The sequence below is a fragment of the Oreochromis niloticus genome, linkage group LG11 (genome assembly GCF_001858045.2).
Source record: "Oreochromis niloticus isolate F11D_XX linkage group LG11, O_niloticus_UMD_NMBU, whole genome shotgun sequence".
NCBI lineage: Eukaryota > Metazoa > Chordata > Actinopteri > Cichliformes > Cichlidae > Oreochromis > Oreochromis niloticus.
The window spans coordinates 6,003,356-6,023,363 of record NC_031976.2 but is presented as its reverse complement, the minus strand read 5'-3'; the positions used below and the strand labels follow the sequence as shown (position 1 = coordinate 6,023,363).

The following is a 20,008-nucleotide window of genomic DNA, read 5'->3' as shown; positions in this document are numbered from 1 at the left end:
TGTGTGTGTATATATATATATATATATATACTTATATATATTTTTACTTTGCTTTCAGGTACCATGCAGTCTAGAGTACTGGGATGAGCTCCAGCAAACCTTTGTTCCATATCGGGAGTTCAGCCTATCAGAGAGCTGTGCCTGCCAGCTGCAGCTGCCCAGTCTCAGCCTCACCAACCAGCAGAAAGAGCTGGTGGCCTCAGACCTGTGGAGGATAGTACTCAATCATAATGGAGATGGAGGAGATGAACAGAGGTGAGGAACTTTTGCTTTAACTGTCCATATGAGAGCGTGTTTATGTCTACACACTGGTATGTGTGTGAACCTACAGACCGTGTGCCGTCCTGTTTGAGGAAAAACAGAAGGAGAGTGCACCCAGGCTGCTGAGCACAAAGAAGTAGAATGTATCCCTCGCCCCACATCTGGTGTGCAGGAGCAGGGAGCGGGCTTGGAAGGCGTTCAGATCGGCCTAATGAGATTTCCCAGCACACCAAGTGCCTGTCAGGGCCCATCCGGATTCCTTCCTGCTTACCTTGAGTGTATCTAATCGAGGGGAAGCTCACGGGAAGCGAGAGTAGTCAGGCCCCCTTTGGCTCATAAGTTCTTAGGCCTGGCCTGGCCTGGGTTGAGCTAGGATGGGATGAGTTGGACAAGGCTTGCAAGATACTGTAGCACCCCAAAGAGCGTGCTTTTACTCCCTGCCACCGCTTCCTCTTTTCATTACTGTTACATCTTCCGACCTTCACCGATTTTTCTTTTCATTCTTTTTTCTTTCCTCCTCATCTTTTTTAATCTCTTTTTTTCTTTTTCTCTCCCCTTATTTACTTCCATCTGGGATTTAGGGAACTTTTAGCGGAAGAGTGTTGCCGAGCCCACATTCTGTGTGGCTTAGAGAGCTAGAGAAAAACAGAGAAGAAGGAATAAGAAAACATGTAAGAAAAGCAACAGAAAAAATCTTCAGGACCAGATACTGTGTAAAGCAAAATATACATCTGTATTTCATTACAATCATATTCTGAACACTACATTTCCTTTATGTTTAAATTATTTGTCTTTTTTGATCAAAATTGATCCCCCTTTCCTTACTCCCTCGTTTCATCTGCCTTACTTTAGTTTCCACCAGAAAAATAACTTGGCTGCCCTGCCAACTGGAAGTAATGAAAATTGTCAACATATGATGCTTATCTTTTTAAGGAGCACTCTGCTTGCACCAGCATTTTTCAGGTCTTGAGCGTTTCCTGCTGGAGTTTTTATGGTGGATCATGGTAGCAGCAAATTACAGAGCAAATGGTCATTCACTTCAATTACCTTCCATTCAACATCATCAACCATGACATGCAATTAATGTCCACGGAGGGCTTCTCCTGGAAACTGCATGTGTAATAATGTACCTAACAGCGAGGAAGCTCTTTCCACATTTCGTCTTATTTCATTTCTTTTTTCGAATTCTCAGTAACTGTATGCCTGGTCTCAGTGTGCTTCCTGAGAAGGATGTCACACAATTTGTAACTTGCTGGGCAAAACACAAAAGCATTATAAGAATCATATATAATCATATAATCATATATATAAGAATTATAAGAATTAATAAGAATCAGATTATTTTAATAAGTCCATTGATTTTCCTTTTTTTTTCCTTTTTTTTGTGGCCATTATTTCACAGCTGCGCCATTGCTTTTGTTATTTAAAAAAAACAAAGTTTGATAGAAAATCATTTACTGTTCTTTTTAAAACTGTCAAGTACTGAATCCCAGTCATATATCAGGATATTTTTCTCAATATTATTTACGTATGAAATCATTTTAGATTCACAGGGCGCTGTCAGTTTAAAATTTTCTTCATTTATTGCAGTCTCTTTAACGATTGTAAATTTTTTTTGGCTTTCTGTATCAACGTTTCCCTTCTAGTTCGGATAGTGAGTGTGGGTCCCAGTTACCCTGCGATCAGCTGGTGTCTCCGATTGCACTGGCAGCCTGTACCCGAGTGGACTCGTGTTTTGCACCCTGGTTTGTCCCGTCCCTGGGTGTGTGCCTGCAACTAGCACACCTGGAAGTTCACCTTTGTCATCACTTAGAACAGCTGGGTACAGGTAAGATTTGTAATGTATCATAACAAAATCTCTTCCAAGTCTGAAGCATATTGGGTTTAGTAAGAGGGATTACCTAGGTGTTCGAGAAGGTGACTTCCAAAGATCTCTACCTTTTCTTGTTCTGTGTTTGATCTCTCATGGTAGCAGTAAAGTACACTCAGATATCATCTGTTACCTCAGTAGCCTTCTGTTTGATTGACAGCTTAAGTGTACTTTTTCTTAATTGATTTAATTGACTTCTTATTTAAAACTCAAATCTGTTCATATGTGGATTTATTTTAAATTAATCCATTTTGTGTTTAATCTTTGTTACCTGTTTTGGTATATTAAGTAAAAAAAAAATTATATGTCTCATTCCTCCAGCTCCATCTCGACAGCTTCATCCCTTCCTGCCAGACAGAAAGTTACCTCAAGAGCAAGAGTTCATGGGGATAGGTGCTCGGCAGCCACGGGTCTTCTTGCGACAGTGGAGCTACGGATCACGTCATTGTCAGGAGTTCAGTTTTTCCTCTCAGCTAGATTGCAAGCTTCTGGAGTACCGAAACTTAACACACCTTCAGCTTCTTCAGCCATGTTTATTACAGGTTGAGCTCAGCTTTTTACATAGTTCTTCTGTCTTTACAAAAGTTTTTTTTCCAAACGTTGATATTCATTTGTTTTCACTGGTATTTCAGGGCCAGGCTACAGCAACCTGTTGCCCCCAAAACACCTCTTTTGATGTGAATGTGTTTGTGGACCCAGTGGCACTTAATGTCAGCCAGTATGCCATCCACACTGTAGACACTGCCCTGCACAGCTGGCAACAGGTAACTGCAATCCTCCTCATATACTACACCAGATATTTCAGCTGCATATCAGACATATTCCCAAGAATAAAATAAGAATCAATTAAAAAGTCAGCTTAATTGTCAATGATAGATTATTGATATTGCTTTTGGTGATTATGAGTATTGTATCATTCTGAGGGTCCTAAAAGCAGAAGTTATCATTCAGTGTCTTTTCTATTGTACTTAAAGCTAATGTTGAAAGCAAAAGAGGTTAAATTTTCTTATGGGAAATTTTTATGACGACTGCGTCTAGCCAAAATTTCACCACTGCAAGAGGAAGTGGCTGCAACCAAAGGATTAGTGATATGATGGCTTTGGTTACAACATATTGGAGGATGATTTTTTCAGTTGTATATTTAGTAGTTTGGTACATTCAGACATTTACATTAACAAGGGATTTCCCCTGATATTTGATTCTAACATTAGCGTACGGTTATTTGACTTGGAGCCAGGGACTAGTCAGTCTGTAGAGGAAATTCTAGAAAATGTATGTACATTTAGAGACTATGCCTTTGTCCCAGATGGAGTATCAGCTAAACAAACTAACAACAAAGTGGATTTCATGAGAATGGTTTTGGTTGGATGCCAGTGGTAATAAAATTTACAGGATGGAACTGCCTTTCTGTTTGGTGTAAACTCTGACTAAGTGTGTCTGTTCTTGGGCTTCTAGTGCTATGGTCCTCGTCATCTTTCAGTTCCCAGCTCTCAGCACTGCCTCTGGTAGCCAGGATATTTGTGTGTGAAGTGATGCCCATTAAAACATGGTAAAACTTGAGTGGTGACACCTGCCAAGACTTCATCTGGCCCTAGTCCTCCACCCACTTGTCTATTCCACACGCACACGAACCCACACACATACACGCTGGTTTCCCTGGCTTTGTATGTTCTATCATTGCTCTGCTCAGCTTCGCTGTGCTGACTCATATACTGGTCTCTGGAGACATGAGGCACTCTCATAGTTTTACATGCATGCAAAAACTCACTGCCAGGTGAAAGAAATAATAGTGCTTGTTTTCCTAGGAACAGCTGTGGTTGTTTTTTTACCTGCATAAAATAAAATTAGGCATGCTATATAGAAAACATAATATTAAACGATTGTTATGTGTAGCAGTTTTAATACCTTTGTTTTTACTCAGGGGCATCACTGACTCATCGAAAGTGTTTAACCGACTGTGTTAGGTTATTGGTCATATTTGACCCGTGGCTTCATCATCGCATCATTTAACACAAGCTAGCTAATGTTCCCTATTTCTGCTGAGTATTTTAGTCATAAATAAGACTTGAGAGCATTAGTCTTATTAGAATGAAAGGTCATATTGCAGCTTTACTGGAGTGTTACGGACATGTTGGTATCCGTGCTGGGCTTTACCCAACATGCCAAGCATGATTACTTGGGTTATTAGTTGGTCTTATGATCTCAGGCGCACCTCATTTGATACTGACTGTGTGAATGCTATCTTGGCTCAGCGACTTAAACCCCCAAACCGAGCTTTACAATGCGTACTCACATAAATGTTGGCTTTAAAGATTGACTTAGTCAAACACAAATACTGAACTCTGCATCTACACATTCATTCTTATGGCACTGAGTTCTAAAATGATTAAGTTTGCTGTACTGTCTTTATTGGTCTACACAGCAGCAGCCTTGTAACTTCTACAGAACCTTTTAACTACCTCCAGCCTTCACCACTTTGCTGAACACAAGGGAAAAACACTGTAATTATAAGGCAAATGTGCTGCATGTGGCTACAGTAGTTCTGGAGTAAGGGGGTAGACAGAGGTCAAGTTTGAAAGGCAGATTCTTGAAAAAAAAAAGTTCTTGTCCACTTCAGAAGATTTGAAAACTTCCCTGATAATGGAGCATTGTTTCCATTTTTGGGGTTTCCAGTGAAACAAAGTCTTGTATTTGATGACAGAACCTTGTATGGGTGCAATTAACCCACTGACTGGTGAAATCCTGGACTGTAGGGAAAGATTCTTTAAGATAACATATGATTTGATTTGATAGAAATTCTCTTTGCCCATATTGTCCATGTATGGAAAAACGTGAGCCAAGCTAAAGTGTAATCAGGAGGAGTCAGAAATATTAAGAGTGTCTGTCCTTCTACAGCAGAAGGAGGTATCCTAATGTGTGTAATTGTTTCAGTGATTTTCGTGTTTCCTTGTGTCAAGGCTGGCAGGCAGGCCTGTTGTGATGTGGCCTGCAGGGTTAGCATCGAAACATAGAGAAGATTCTTCAGCTACAATTGAAACCTCATAACCCAGACATGGTCATAGGAGACCACCGCAACCAGAACAGCTGGAGTACTTCCAGATGCATAGCACTCGAGAGTAGTATATGTTTGTGATTTTCACTCATTTAGCAATAGTCGGTAATAATACACAGTTGTAGTCATGGTAAATGAAGTGCTCTTGTTTCCATAATAACATCACAAAGGATTTCTGGCAATCACAAGTCCACAGGCCAAATAGCGTCTCATTAATATCAACATAAATGTATGTTATGGCTGTTGTAAAATACTGTATGTCCCCAAGTAAGCAGGCTTACTTTCCTTCCCCCCAACTGACCTGCTGTTGGCTCTAACATTCGTTGAGCGTTCACTGAGTTTTGTCGTAATATAAAAGAGATAAGAGACTGAGGTGTACTGGAGTCTTTTGGTTGCTTGGAACCAAAGATAAAGAAAACATGATTTTTTTTATTATCTTTCTTCATATTTCTGCCTCTTGTCTTTGCACTCAGTAGTCCCATGTGCCCCAAACCTCAGCACCCCACCACTCTAACCTCAGGCCCCATGGCCCTCTATTTTCAATTCTCAGCCCCCAGCCCCACTCTGAGACTTTGCTCTGCCCTAACCCTCAGCCCCTAACCCCAGGGAAGTGGCTTTGGTGGAAAGCCACACAAAAGCCCAGTAGTATTTACACACTCTGCTTTCTCACAGAACATTCACAGACTGTTACATGTGGAATTGAGACAACAACAGGAATTTTCCCCCTGTTCATTTTTTTTTTTTTTCCCATATTTGAATGATTCTCTTCTTCTCTTTGTAGCCGGAAAGAAACAGATTCAGAGATCATGTTACTGGTTCTTAGGCTCTGGTCATGTGTACAGATATATATTGGTGATTTTAGAACTGATAAGTGTTTCATTATGTTCATTTTACAGGTTTCATTATCACCTCAAAGGTGTCTTGTTTCATGAGTGTTTCTTTTAAATGGGTGTCGTTATTTACAATCTGTTTTCCAGACATTTTACTATTACCTTGTTATTTATATGTAAGCCATTGTGCAGTGCAGATCCGGGTTAGGCTCTGCGAAAGCTAAGTCATTGTATCTGGGTGGATTATGGAAACTGGATCCTTTGATACTGTCGACGATGTTTGAAAAAGCTGTCATCTTGTGCTTTTTAACAAGATATATGTGTTGACTGTTTAAATATCTTTGTCTTAATATTTGTCCGTTTAAAACTCAGAGACAGACAGCGAGTGAATATGATTACCGGAGGAAGCTTTTCTGATGTCTGTATCGCATTGCCTTGTGAATCAGAGGAGAAAGACGATACCTTCAAAGAGCGGGCTTAGCAATGGCATCTTAAGATGGCAGCAGGAAGTTTGTAAATCGCAGTGTCACATTGGAAAGGGAGCACAGATAGTGTTCCACTATAAAACTGGAAATGGATTTAAAGCCACTGCTGCAGCTGTCCCATCTATATTTTGCTCTCTCTACCTCTCACACACACACATCTATCATCAAGTGTTCTTTTAATGGTGTAAACTTTCCCATCCGTTTTCAATAGCATCAACAACCCCAGGACCCTGAACGTGCTTGGCAGTGAAACTCTGAGATTTTACTGCCAGCCTCTTTTAACCATCAACCATCACACACACACACACACACACACACACACACACACACACACACACACACACACACACACACACCCCAGCCATTTAAAAGTATACAGCAGGCTGAGGTCCCTCTTTGTTGGGGTACTTGAGGAGTTATTGAGAAGTTGTCTGAACTACATTCATGTGCGTCAAGAATCAAGGAGGAGTGTGCAGAAGAGATCCCATCAGAGCCCTAAGAGCCTTTGGAAAGAACTCAAGTAAAGCTTACCCTTGCACCCAAGCGTTCCCTATCCAGCTCAGAGCCATAGTTTGTGCTGTTTTGAAATTGTGTGCTTGAATTCCTGAATGCAGGAGAAACACCCCTCTCTCTCTCTCTCTCTCTCTCTCTCTCTCTCTCTCTCTCTCTCTCTCTCTCTCGGTTAAACCATTGTTTTCAATAGCAGGCAGTGAGCTCTCCCTTCTTGCATGCAAGGTGACGTATGAGTGGACAGCATCCCTGTATGACTCGCAAGACTTTCTGTGCGGTTCTCAAATTGACTTGGTCTTGTAGGTGGGCCAGACTCCATCATATTGTTTCCTCCAACACACACACAGTATAGGGATAATACTTACTAACAGGAATGCCTACTCAGCAGCCCACTTAGTTTCCAGGAGGTGCAAACTGGCAACATTTAGCTGTTCAAAAAAAGGATTTTAAAAAATTTAAGGGATTGGTAAAGAGACGGGCCTCCTGGAGAGGTCAGAGGTCAGATTGGTCCAGCTGGAATATCTGTCAGGCTATGATCAACCACTCCCCATTTAAAATTTTGTTGTCTCCACTGATAATATCACTAATTTCCTTCTTTATTGTTAAGACTATTAATACATGCATTGTTGACACATGTATATGTGTTTTGACACTCACAACAAATGCACACTCCCCAAATAAATGCATTTTTTTTATGTCCTTCCTGTTCCTTCTCCTTTCTTCTTTGTCGTCCCACCTCATCCACTCATCTTTCTCTTTTTTCTGCCAGAATGGGAATGCAGAGGCTGAGGAGCTGCTCTACAGCCACTATGTTATTTGTAATGACACGCATGAGACACTGCGCTTTGGTCAGGTGGACACTGATGAGAACGTGCTCCTGGCCAGCCTCCATAGCCACCAGTACAGCTGGAGATCCCACAAATCGCCTCAGGTAGCATGCACACACGCACACTCGAGCAAGCATACATAGCCCATACTTAATGAAATGTCTGATGACCGACAGACTTGTTTTGGTTGATTTTGAATAGAGCCATGCACACATGCATGCTCCTGCACATAAAACTTTTGGACATCAGCAGTCGTCATAAAAGACAAGAGCACATGATTAAGATATTTACTTTGGAACGCAGAGCGTTAACATTGTGCAGAATTATGGAAACAGCGAGCACACACACACACATTCTGAACCATATACAAATGGACACCTGAATACACACATACTGCATACATACATACAGTACATATGTGTAAAAAGAATGGCTCACACACAATTTCTGTGCAAAAGTTGTAAGAGGTGTATACACACACACACACACACACACACACACACACACACACGATTGTGCAGCGGGTATCTGTGTGTTTCTGTCAGTGTTCTCAGACAGTGCCCTGACAGCATTGTTAAAGAAGATTGATTATATTTAACCCTTTGTGGTTTTGAGGTTGAGTGGAGGGTGGGCTGGCGATCTGTGGCATATGTGTGTGTTTGGTGCACACATGTTTCAGGACCCCCATGCGTTCCACAGCGAGTGTGAGAAAGTCAAGCTTGAGAAAAGACATGGCCATAATTGCTCGCAGTAAGTCAGTAAGTCAAGTTGTATTAATCATCGACCATGGTTAATCTGTGCTCTTACCTCACTCTTGCTTACAGACGCACACACACACACACACACACAGTGCATGAGTGGCAATCTGGCATATCAGCACAGTGAACACCACATTTAATTCCTGCAGTGAGTCAAAATGACCTCGGTATTTTCAAGGATATTTTGGATGAAGAATTGTCCGAATGGGCCATATGTCATCATAGATGAAGAATGCGATTCCAAGATAGTTCTGTCATGTGTTATTCCATCATGTGTTTGTGGTATATGAAATATGTGTTCTCAAGATGAACATGATTTGTGAAACTAGATAAATAAGAAATAGTGCAGCTTTGCCAAAAACACTCAGCTAACTTTGAGCTTCACGATAAAAAGCTTGCCAATGTGTCCGCCTCAGCAAATTGTAGCAAACACTCCTAATTACATTTTGAGGTTATAATAATAGTGACACTGATAAGGAAAAGGGTTGTATTTCTTTAATGGTTACTTGGAAGTGGGTTTTTTTTCACTATTACAAATCAGTTTCCAGGCTGAGATGTAAGTGGTTTTGCTTAAGTCCCACGATGCCGTGGAGTGTCTAAAACAGCTCTGACCATCACAAACCATCATCTTTAAGTTTTCCTCTATCTGTCAGTCTGCTCATGACTTCAACTCAAGATCTTCTGTCCTCTTGTCTGCGTATCCCATTTAACTGTCTCCAGTTTTATTGTTATTGTATATGTATACTAATCCTATGTGGAAATTTTTAGCTATAACGTCCTACCACCAAATCCTCTCTCATTCATCACCTGACCCTCCCCCACGCTCACGAATACTCTAACCCTGCTCAGCATTGAGGCAGAGCGTATCACTTTGGTTTAACTTTAAATAACCACGCTATACATCAGTTCCACTCCACTTTTTCATGCGCTGTCATCACCATGTTCTGTTGCTGTAACTTTTCAAATTATATCCATTAGCACTTTGCAGCTTGGGAGCCACGGTACAATTACCTCACTCATACTGGTTATACTCTAATGCTATGCATAGTTCTGTGTCTCTTCTTGCCATGCTCTGCAAGGACCCACCAAACACAACCCAAAATCCATTCCAGGCCTCACACCCTGAGCCATAGGTTAGCAAACATTCCCTTGTTGCTGGCTCAGTCCTGGTCTCTCTTTATTCCTATATGAGATCAGTATACCTGCACAGTCTCTGGCTCCTACACTGTTTGGTCTCACTTAGATATTGTGCTGTTCTCATCCCAAATGCACAACTAGTACTTGTCCCTTTCCTTTTCTCCTGATGTTATTCATCTGTTCTGATGTTCACAGCCATGTTGGCTAAGCTCATTAGTCCTGGTGCTGACTCCCTGTCTGTCCTGTGACTGGCTAGAAGGCAACTTTGTCCTTTTGGTTTCCATCTCATCCCAGTAGGTGTTGTCCTTATGGATGATTCTGGGAGGGAACTACTCATGAAGTCTTGGTCATTCTACTTCCTTTCTATTTGGTCCATACAGTTGCTTTTGTGTTCCATTCAGTTTGCTGACATTATCCATGGTCACATCTTTCTGTCAACATGTCTAGTTTAACTCTGTCCAGTCTCCTAACTATATCATTGTGCTTCCTTACTTAGTTTTACAATCCAGTGCATCAACCCTCAAACTACTATCCCAGTTCGTATGTATCTGTACATGCAGTATTGTCTTTGCTGGGAGGCCAGGGGGATGTCGGTGAGCAAGGCCATTGACCTGTCCTCATGGTTTTGGTATGATGTGTGTGTCCCAGTTGAATTGTCCCCCAGGCAGTCACACACTCATAAGCCACAGCTACTAATATGCTTTTGTAAAGTAATCTATGCCTGTTCCTCTCTTGAGCTCCCCTGAGAACACACTAGACATGACGTCCTCTTGAAAAGAGGAGGATGGGTAGAGAAAAAGATTGTGGAAGTGATCAACTGGGAAATATGAAAAATTCAAAAAGAGAGGAGCACAGAGTTGTCAGAGGGGATATTGCACAGTACTACTTGAGAAAAACAAGAGGACATGGAAAAATGGAAGCAGGGGCAAAAGATGAGCCATGCTCTCAACACTCCTCTACAATGGCAGCACCGCCAAAAACATGTCTGCTCACTCTCTGTTCTGTTCCTCCCACCTTTCCCATTTCTCTTTTGCTTTTCTGTCTGTTGATGATGCACAAGCAACCCCATTTATCATGAGTACATTGCTGCACCTGAAGTCTTCCAGTCCTGTCTCCAGTTCATACATATAGAAAGAGTCAGAGATGGAATAAGGCCATTTATGTGATTAGACAGGCTGTTGTTTCAGCTTGAACTTAGACAGTGAGGCATATTTAAAGTGCCGCAATCTCCTTTATATTGTTCCTGTACGAACGAGAGGTGTTTAATGTGTGTAATCTTGAGCCATCTAACTAATGTACACTTCATACGGTGTTGTCATACCTTCGAGTATCTCACTTTTCTCCGAAGAACACTAAAGTAGTTTGTTTTCGTAGTGAAACATGAACCTAAGCTCAGGTCACACTCCCTCTCACTGCTCCTCTGTTTCTCTCCCTTCCACTTTCTCTACCACCCCATCTCTCCTGTCACTCAGAACCATAAGACTTATTAAAAGGGTCGATTGAGGCAGTCACGTCCTTAGAGCCCACTCTCGCCTAACACTTGAGCAAATTCATACCCGTGTGTGGACATTGAGACTCACACATACATACACACTGTAATAAAATGTTTCCTAAGGCCTGGAGTCTGTCAGGCCTCTCAGTATAGTCTCTCCCTTTCAAGCTTAGCATGCCTTCACACCCCAGCATTTCCCAGCCAATGCGAAAATGTTTATAAACACATAATTTCCCTAATTTTTATATGCAGTGTACCATTATGTTCTGCATGTCATATAATAGAGAGAGAGAGAAACGGATAAAGGAATACATACAGTTAAATTAATACATCTGTTAAAAACCTTCAGGATGGTCATGCATACAACTACACGATCTTTCTCTAATTACGTACAGTTTATATTTCGCACAAACACACTCACCATCCCCACCCTGCTGTTTTTCAAGGCTCTGGCGTGTGGTGTGGATGGTTGAAATATCTGGCTGCTCGTTACAGGATACAGCCTGGCTGATGGAAATCCCTGTGGTTAGTGTGGTTAGCAGGGAGAGGGGCGTAAAAAGCCCCCTGGATTTGAGAAGGACTTTTTAAGTGCCTACAAGGAATATTCCCTATTTGAATAAATTGTGATTTACTCCATGAGCAGGCTTCTACAGTAGAGTGTCTCTCTCTGAATGCATGTCTTTGCGTGTTAGTGTGTCTGTGTATGTCTGTGATGTATGGTGTTGCTCCATGTGTTAGTGTTTGTGTGGGAGTGTCAGTGTTGTGTTGGCCGTCCGTGCATGCGGTTCCCAGGGGTAATGTGCGGAAGATAGCAGCCCAGGACTATTAGTTTGCGGTGAGATTGGCCGTGTTTTTGGAAGCAGGCATGACAGGGTGGTATTTGGTATGAGAGTGTGTGTGAAAGAGAGGCAGAGGAGAGTGAGAGAGCAGTGTTACATCAGTGGAAGCTGTGTGTGAACATGTATATATGAATAGTTGTCTGTGTGTGAACCCTGTTGCTCATGTGTCGCAGTTTTGTACAAGTGTTTTAAGTTTTCAGAAGGGTTCATTGTTTGCTGCTCGTCACTCAAAAGAAACAAATCTCATCCTTAAAATGTGTCTGGTCTTTTGCTGGAATCTATCAAGACTCAATGATTAAGAAACACTGCCCTCAAGTGAAGTGGTTTAGTCATGCTGTTCATCCAACATTGCCACTTTAACTCCAGTTGACCCTGAGGGTTATCTCAGCTCCACTCAGGTTCACCCACTTGCAGACTGAGCATGAGGAAACTAAAAGAAAAGGGAGTGCTCTCCATCTTAATCCCTGAAGACAATCCTGACTCTTTGCCAAACACAGATCTAAGGATAGACAATCTTTACACACTGACTTTTGCTTTTAACCATTACCTTAAAATATAAATAGGAGAAGAAAATAAAAAGTTAGAGATGAACACTGAATTATGAGAAAAAGTTTATCCATTTAGTAACACTGAGTTACACAAGAAGAGATGTTGCAGCACATTGCTAAACATTCCTCTGTAAAACAATAATAATTTTTTAGTCCACCTTTAGAGATACATTTGAAATTCCTCCCCAGGGTGCTTTAAACATTTGTGTGTTTGTCCCAGCTTGAAACCAGTGTCGTGCTGTAACATTCCTTCTTCAGGCTGGAAGTTATCCTTTTAACTTGTATACTTGGATATACAGATACTGTTTCTTACATGTATTCATGTGCTTCCATGTCAGCTCACTAACACTATCAGGTTTCACAATGATCAGCTTTGTGCATACTCTTTGGTAGTCCTGGCCAGGTCCACACAGAGCGTGCCAGACAATATGCAAGCCAAACTCACGCACTTTCCCAGTTTGTATGTTTATTTATTGCAAGGTTTTTTGTTTTTTTTTGTCTAGCTATTGCTGTAACTTCTTAATAATGATGCATTTGTGGTTAGTAGTTATACACTTTGCTCTTTTCATCAGCAATTCACTGTTGCGTCCTTTAAGGCAGCTTAATACAGTTCTTTGGGGATTTACTTGTATCTAGATGCCACAAGGAATTACATCTATACTAATCACTACACCTAAAGGTCAAAGGTGAGTAGTAATCTCATGTTCCCTGAATGGTTAAAAAATTTCCTTCCAGACCACAAATAATACACTTTACCTCCAAGTTTCCTTTGCCTTTTCATCCCACCAGCAGTTTCTTCTACAGTTGGACCTCCAGTGTACAAGTCTAATAATTCTCAAAGGTATATCAGTTTACTATGCGTATTAGTGCTCTATGCCTCAGCATCCAGTAGGCCCATATACATATCTCCTCTAACCCATTTCCCTTCTTGCTCCTTTTTAAACTCTCAGGCAGAACAAGAATTCTTTTTTTTGTTGAGAAACTGTTGCTTTTGTTAGTGTTTGTTTTAAGGAAATGTCACTGGAGGGATGAAACATTTATCCCCAGCAGTGTTTGTTGGGAGCACACTTGATTAGTGATTAAAGTGGTATGTCTCAAGAAGTTGAACCTCAACCTCAGCCCCTGTTACATTGCACAGACAAAGAAAAATGTTTCGGCAATCAGTGGTTGCCAGTAATTTTTTGAAATCAGTTACTTTGAATATATTCTGGGGAATCATTATCAGCTTTCTGCAACCCACCTTTTGGTCTCCATTCAACTTGAAAAAAGTACTACATTCATCAGCTCTACACCACGGCTGCCAAAGTCAAGATTTTCATGAGAAATGCAGTGAAGACGGACTTCTCCTTCACCACATGCTTTCTTTTTGTCTTTGTACATGTCATTCCTGTTCTTCCTTCCAAATTCAAGCAAGGATTTGGGGGAGTCTGTTTTTGCATTCTTACTGACACTCTTGGAGATTTTATTATGATTCCACTCATGTAGATGTGTTGAGTCATTGGTCTCTCATGACACTCTTTGTGTATAGACTGTATATTTGTATAATTCTACTGCCTGTGTAGTCTGTCCCAAAGGAAGCTTTTCCTCTGTTATTAAGACATTAATTTAATTATCATGTTGATGAGCACCGTGCTGCTGGAATCTCTGTTGTAAATCTTTTTTAACATTCCAATGTGTTAGCAGTTTACAAATTATATCATCCTCTACATCAAATTCTGGGCCTTGAAATGACAACAAAGGCTCTTAAGCAATGGCGTGCAACCCTTTTTTGTGCAGCAGAACCGTTACTGACTGATCATCACATGACAAACCTGTTGGTATGTTTCGATTACGTTGGGCCACATGGTGATGACAGAGTTTTTTCACTTGGGATCCCAGTTTTAACAAATATACCAGCCGTCATTGCGCTGTGATTTCAGGTACAGAATAGGGTTCCTCACCACAGCTGATGTTTTTATAAGGTGTGGACAGGATACAAGACAGTGGAGGTTAAACACTCATAAAGAATGTAAATCATTAAAAATGTTGACATGTATCACAAGCCTTTGATCTTTGATCTACAGTAAAATGCTGTTTAATGCATTACAGAAGCGTTAAATCCTTCTCTTAAACAAAAATGTTATTAGTATTGCATTCAAAACCCCAAAAGGAACCTCCTCACTTCAGTGAGTCCTAGTTCGTTTTGCTTTTTCACTAGAGAAACGGAACATTTTGCATGCAGTAATTTTACAAGATGGCACTAGAACTAAGTTTTGTTATTTTGATAAGCTCCTTGGTTGAATGCAGTTGTACGACTAACAGTAATGGTATTATGTGGCCTCCATGGTAGGATGTCATCCAATTAATATGCTCTCCAATGCTGAGGACATCACTCCAGACAGGTTAGCTGTCCTAAAAGAGTTGACTTCAGTTAGCCCCTCTTTCTGTGCTTAATGCTCCTGAACCAGCCTCCTTCTTGATTCTCTTCTAAAGCAGACCATAGGGGAGGTGCAGGTGAAGACTGTGATTATTAAGGTCCCTCTGGTGCTGCCCTGGGTTCAGCACCATGGACAGCACCTGGTGCTTTATGGCTAGTCCCACAGGAGCACCACTGGGTTGCATGGCTGTTTTATCCCAGTGGCCTCTCACAGATCACACAAGACCCTGAGACTCGGAAAGGACTCTTTTCACCTAGAGAACTGTTGCTCACTGGATGTTTTCTCTTTTTGGATCCTTCTCTGTAAACCCAAGAATTGGTTGTGTGGGAAAATCGCAGTAGACCAGCAGGTTGGCCTCGCCATGTTTACATGACTAAATGCTTTGAGTTGCTGTCACATGATTGGCTGATAAGATGCTTATCCTAATGGGCAGTTTTATGTAATAAGGTGGCCAGTGAGTGTATTTAGACACTGAGGTTTATGTCCTGCTGAGGGGTTTTTAAACATTGACTTACATATCCCAGTGCTGTGCGGTTTTTATCCTCTCCTCTCAGACAGAGCTCCTTTTGTCAGTTCTCTTCATTTGGTTCAAGCACTTGCCGCGTCTGCGTCTCCTGGAGACTTGAGGCCCTGCATGTCTAAGATGCCTTAGTAAAAAACCAAGGGAAAACTATTGAAGTATGTTAGTCAAGCATAAATTTCTTAATGTCCCTTCTGTCAACCACGGACCCACACAGTGCCTTTTCTCTGAAGCTTCTTCGAGCTCTCAAACCGCTTCTTAGACTTGCAAATCTGAGCTTTGATGTTGAGCTGCTTTGCTTCTTTTGTCAGAAAGAGGGAGCCAAGGAGGAGAGAAGCATTACAGACAGCTGTGAAGCCACCATAATTCCCTCATGTTACATGGGTTAGCCCTCACTGCCCTGGCATGGATGCTGTTGTGTCTTTTCTCTGTCGTAATTCTCTTTTAATACATATTCTTTTTTTAAAGGACAAAGTAATACATATTCTTTTGTTTTGTTGTCTGGATAGAAACCTGTTTCTCATTTGTTAGGTGGCCAGCTAGCTCCCTGGTCCCAAAGTAATTTCCCCAGACAAGACGGGCCTCTGTTCCACATCCCTCTTTTTTCATCTCTGTCTGTATAATATTAAATAAGATAGGCACTACAGAGACTTGTCAAGCTATTTTTAAACTTTTGTCACATGACATTGAATTCACATGATTTTAATCAGCCATCTAAGACATGCCGCAGCTTCCTCAGGCCTTTTATAGAAACTTGTGTGCAAAGCTACTGGTGTTGATACCTCTGCTCCACATGTCTCAAATCTCCTATTATAGTCTGAGAGAGATGAAATAAAGGAATGGTATTAATGGGGAGACAACCATTGACCACTGCAGCTTTGTCAGCCTGTCTGTGTAGCATCGAAGAATGCCAATTGCATCTCCGCTGCAGACATAGACTTAATTTGTATTGTGTGCACCCAAGCACATTCCTGTTGAGGACAATAGACAGATAGTGGTTATAGTGGCAAGAGTGAGTCATTCTGTCTGGAGTAGCGCATGGGTCATAGGGTATATGGTGTTTTTGTGTGTGTGCATTCATGGGTAGAACTCAGAGAGAGAGATTTTATGTATATTTTACCGTTTGTGTTTGCCATTGGTTCCTATGTTGGTCGTGACACCCACATTATCAAAGCAGACACTTGAGTGTTTGCCATATGAAGTACGCAATGAGTCTGTGTTTACCAGGAAGTTAACAGTCAGTCCTTTGGCTGTGACTGACAGATCTGTTACTGTCTTTTACAGGAAAGTTTGTTGCTAATGATTTTCTCCTGGGAAAAGATTAAGCGATGAACTGGGCAGTAGACATGACATCGTACCCATAAGGGAGCCTGATGGTTTGATTGACTCATTGAGTATAATTTACAGTTTAGCAAGTTGGGGGTGGTAATTCTCAGAAGTTAACACCACTAAATGTGTTGGTCATATGTTTGGCTTCTGCATCTAGTTTCCATGGTAATCTAAAATGTGGGTGATGTGATTTCACAACGTTTACATGGTGTTGATCTTGTATTAAGACCATACATGGTCTCAGTGATATTATGTGTGGTTTGTAATTTCATCCTTCTGTTCACTCTCTCTGTTACTTGCAGATTAGTCATAATTTCACCAAACTCTTTGTTTTGAAAACATATATCAAAGCACCATTATTAAGTTTAGTTGGTGCACGGTGACTGTGAAGACCTGTCATTTTAAAGTTTTTGAAGCCTTTTTTATACAGGCCATCTGTGGCATTAAAACAGAAAAGGAACTCGTACTGACTTAGCATTAGGGAATTTACTTCAGTGCAAGATATTTGCTAATATTACCATACTCACCTGGTTCGCTATAAAACCAAATTCAGCTTGAATTCATTAATTAATTCAAATGTCTAAACATTTACTGATATTTTACATGTCATCCCCCAGTAAATGAATAGAACAGATGAACTGAGATCATTTTAAAAATAAGGACTGGTTTTAAAACTAAAAAAATGTGGTTTGTGACTGCCTGAAGTCTGTCAACCATGGACATGGTGGAATGTTTCCACCCTTGAGATGCTTGGATAGGCCTTTACTTAGGCAACCTTCAGTTCCTGCCTGTTTGTTGGTCTCTTTGTCTTTAGCTCTTCAGTACGTAAAATCTTGTTCTACTGGACTGAGATTGAGTGACTGACTTGGCCGTTGAAGAAAACTCAATTTCCCTGCCTTTAGAAACTTTTGATTTTTTTTTTTTTTTTGCAGTTTTGGGTCATTATCCATTTGCACTGTGAAGAGCTGTTTGATCAGTTTTGCAGCATTTGGATGAATCTGAGAATATGGCCCTGTACACTTAACAGTTCATCCTGACACTTCTATCAGACGTCTAGTGGCGTTATACCTCTGGAAGTCATACAAGCCCATATCCTAACGTTGCCTCCTTCATGTTTGACAAATAGTGTGGTATGTCTTTTCAATGTTTTCTGTCAAAGTCTAATCTGGCCTTGCTGTTTATGAGTGTAACCAGTGTTTTGCACACTGTCTCTGTGTTTACAGGTGTCTCTCGATTGTAGATTTTGACAGTGATGATGATATCTGTTTTTAAATTTCAACGGACAAGCACTTCCGACTTGCTTGCCCTGGTAGAACACCACTGGACCTCACTGTATATTTACTTTGGTTGAATCCTGAATAGATTTAACCCGAAAGTCCGGTTCAGTGTAGAGGCACTGGCACTTCTCATTGTGGATTTTTTGGATGGAATGTATTGCTTTATCTTCTTTTTTGTTTTGTTTTTTTCTTGAATGTGGTAAAGTAAGTAAACAGCGGTGAGGTGGTCATTTCTAAACCATATAAAACTTCAACTTTCATATAAGGGGAAACAGTGACATCCCACACTATCAGCAAGTAGCCAGTCTGTCACTGAAGTTTCCAAAAAAAAAAAGCAGAAAAGAAAACACCAAACAGAAGATGGTCAGATTGTCATGTCCCAAAAATGCTTCACCAGGCCTGACTGTTTCAGTCTTCCCAAAAATCGTAAGACATCACCAAGTAGTGTGGTCATTTTGGAAAAATCCAGAACAACCATATTTGACCAGTACAACTCAGTTACAAAAACATTTAAGCGGCATGATCGAAGATGTCAGACTAAAAAAACAGAGTTAATGTAGTTTAAGCAAGAGTGACTGAACCTATTTTAATATCTGTCAGATGAATCATCACCATGGAGCCGAGCTGAATAATCTGTTGCTTAGTTATATTAGCATATTTGGACAAACATGTCACTCATCATTTTGATATAACCGGGATGTACTGTCAGACCTAAAGACATATGACTAACTTACAGTAAAGTAATTTCCAAACAGTCAAGATGGGTAGTTGTTTGATTATTTTAATGACTAGAAAATATGTTTACTTAAAGTGTTTTATTTATCTATCAGGTCAAATAAAATTTGAGGAATTTGGATAATTGCTTGTATTTTGATTACGTTGTGATTTGAAGCCAGAGTTATTATTGGAAACTAAAAAAAAAAACAAGATATCACCATGGTTAAAATCTACACACCATAAGTGACACATGGCAGAATATTTAGAGTACATGAAAGTGCTGTCAGAAAATAACAATAGTTTGTAAACATCCACATACATTCAATTATTCCCATGAAGATCACTCTTTTAGCATAGTTGTAGCCTTCCAATGTGCTGGAGTGAAGCAGTGTCCATCATCAGCCATAATCACACTCTCCCCCTGAGGATTAAAGGGAAATGAAGTGAGAGTGAGATTTCAATTTCACATTTCTTTAACACTCAATACCCATCTTGGGAAATTATCACAATATAATAAATGGGTCCTCAGTTGTTTTTGGACAAAAAAAAATCTTCTGCTTCGGGCCAGCTGCTGAAAGTGAGTGTTGGAGTTTCTTGTTAAAATATTTATTTCTAGATGAGATTCATATTTAACTTACAAACTGAAGGCTACAGCATAACCTCTGGTTTTTGTATGATGTTTTATAGAGTTGACATAGATACATGTCCTGTCTTTGTCCTTTGTCCTAATAAAGTGTGAGTAGTTGATGTTGTTGTTGCATGCGTTTGTTTGTTTGTTTGTTTTGGGGCGGCGGCTTTGTGTGTGTGTGTGTGTGTGGGGGGGGGGGGGGGGGGGGGGGGTGTTAACAATGACCCTTTAACTTTTACTCAGTTTTCACTTTATTTCACCTTGGCATACCGGCCTTGTCTTGTCAGTTTGCATCACTGGGCTTTACTCTCATTTCGAGCCCTGGGGTGTATGTCATCATTTTGTTTCGTGAGGTCAGAGATCTTCAAATTATAAAGCAGATGTTATGGTTTGTCAACACGCCTGGGGTTGCCACAACTCATATGAAAAAAATGTGTAAAAGATGAGCTCTTTCTCTATTTAGGGTCATCTCCATGTGTTACAGTCATCTTTTTCTTTTATTTTGCACCTT

At 40.7% G+C, this 20,008-nt stretch overlaps 1 protein-coding gene across 5 annotated transcripts in view; it reads left to right on the top strand.

Moving 5' to 3' along the window:
• vps13b (vacuolar protein sorting 13 homolog B) overlaps positions 1-20,008 on the top strand; it is a 300,414-nt gene that overhangs the window by 249,313 nt on the left and 31,093 nt on the right. For all 5 annotated transcript variants that reach the window (XM_005456766.4, XM_013275644.3, XM_005456763.4 and 2 more), the window contains exons 42-46: positions 59-255; positions 1,908-2,089; positions 2,453-2,673; positions 2,764-2,895; positions 7,778-7,939. In XM_005456766.4, coding sequence (XP_005456823.1) covers positions 59-255; positions 1,908-2,089; positions 2,453-2,673; positions 2,764-2,895; positions 7,778-7,939 — 894 coding nt within the window. The remainder of the gene's footprint in view (positions 1-58; positions 256-1,907; positions 2,090-2,452; positions 2,674-2,763; positions 2,896-7,777; positions 7,940-20,008) is intronic.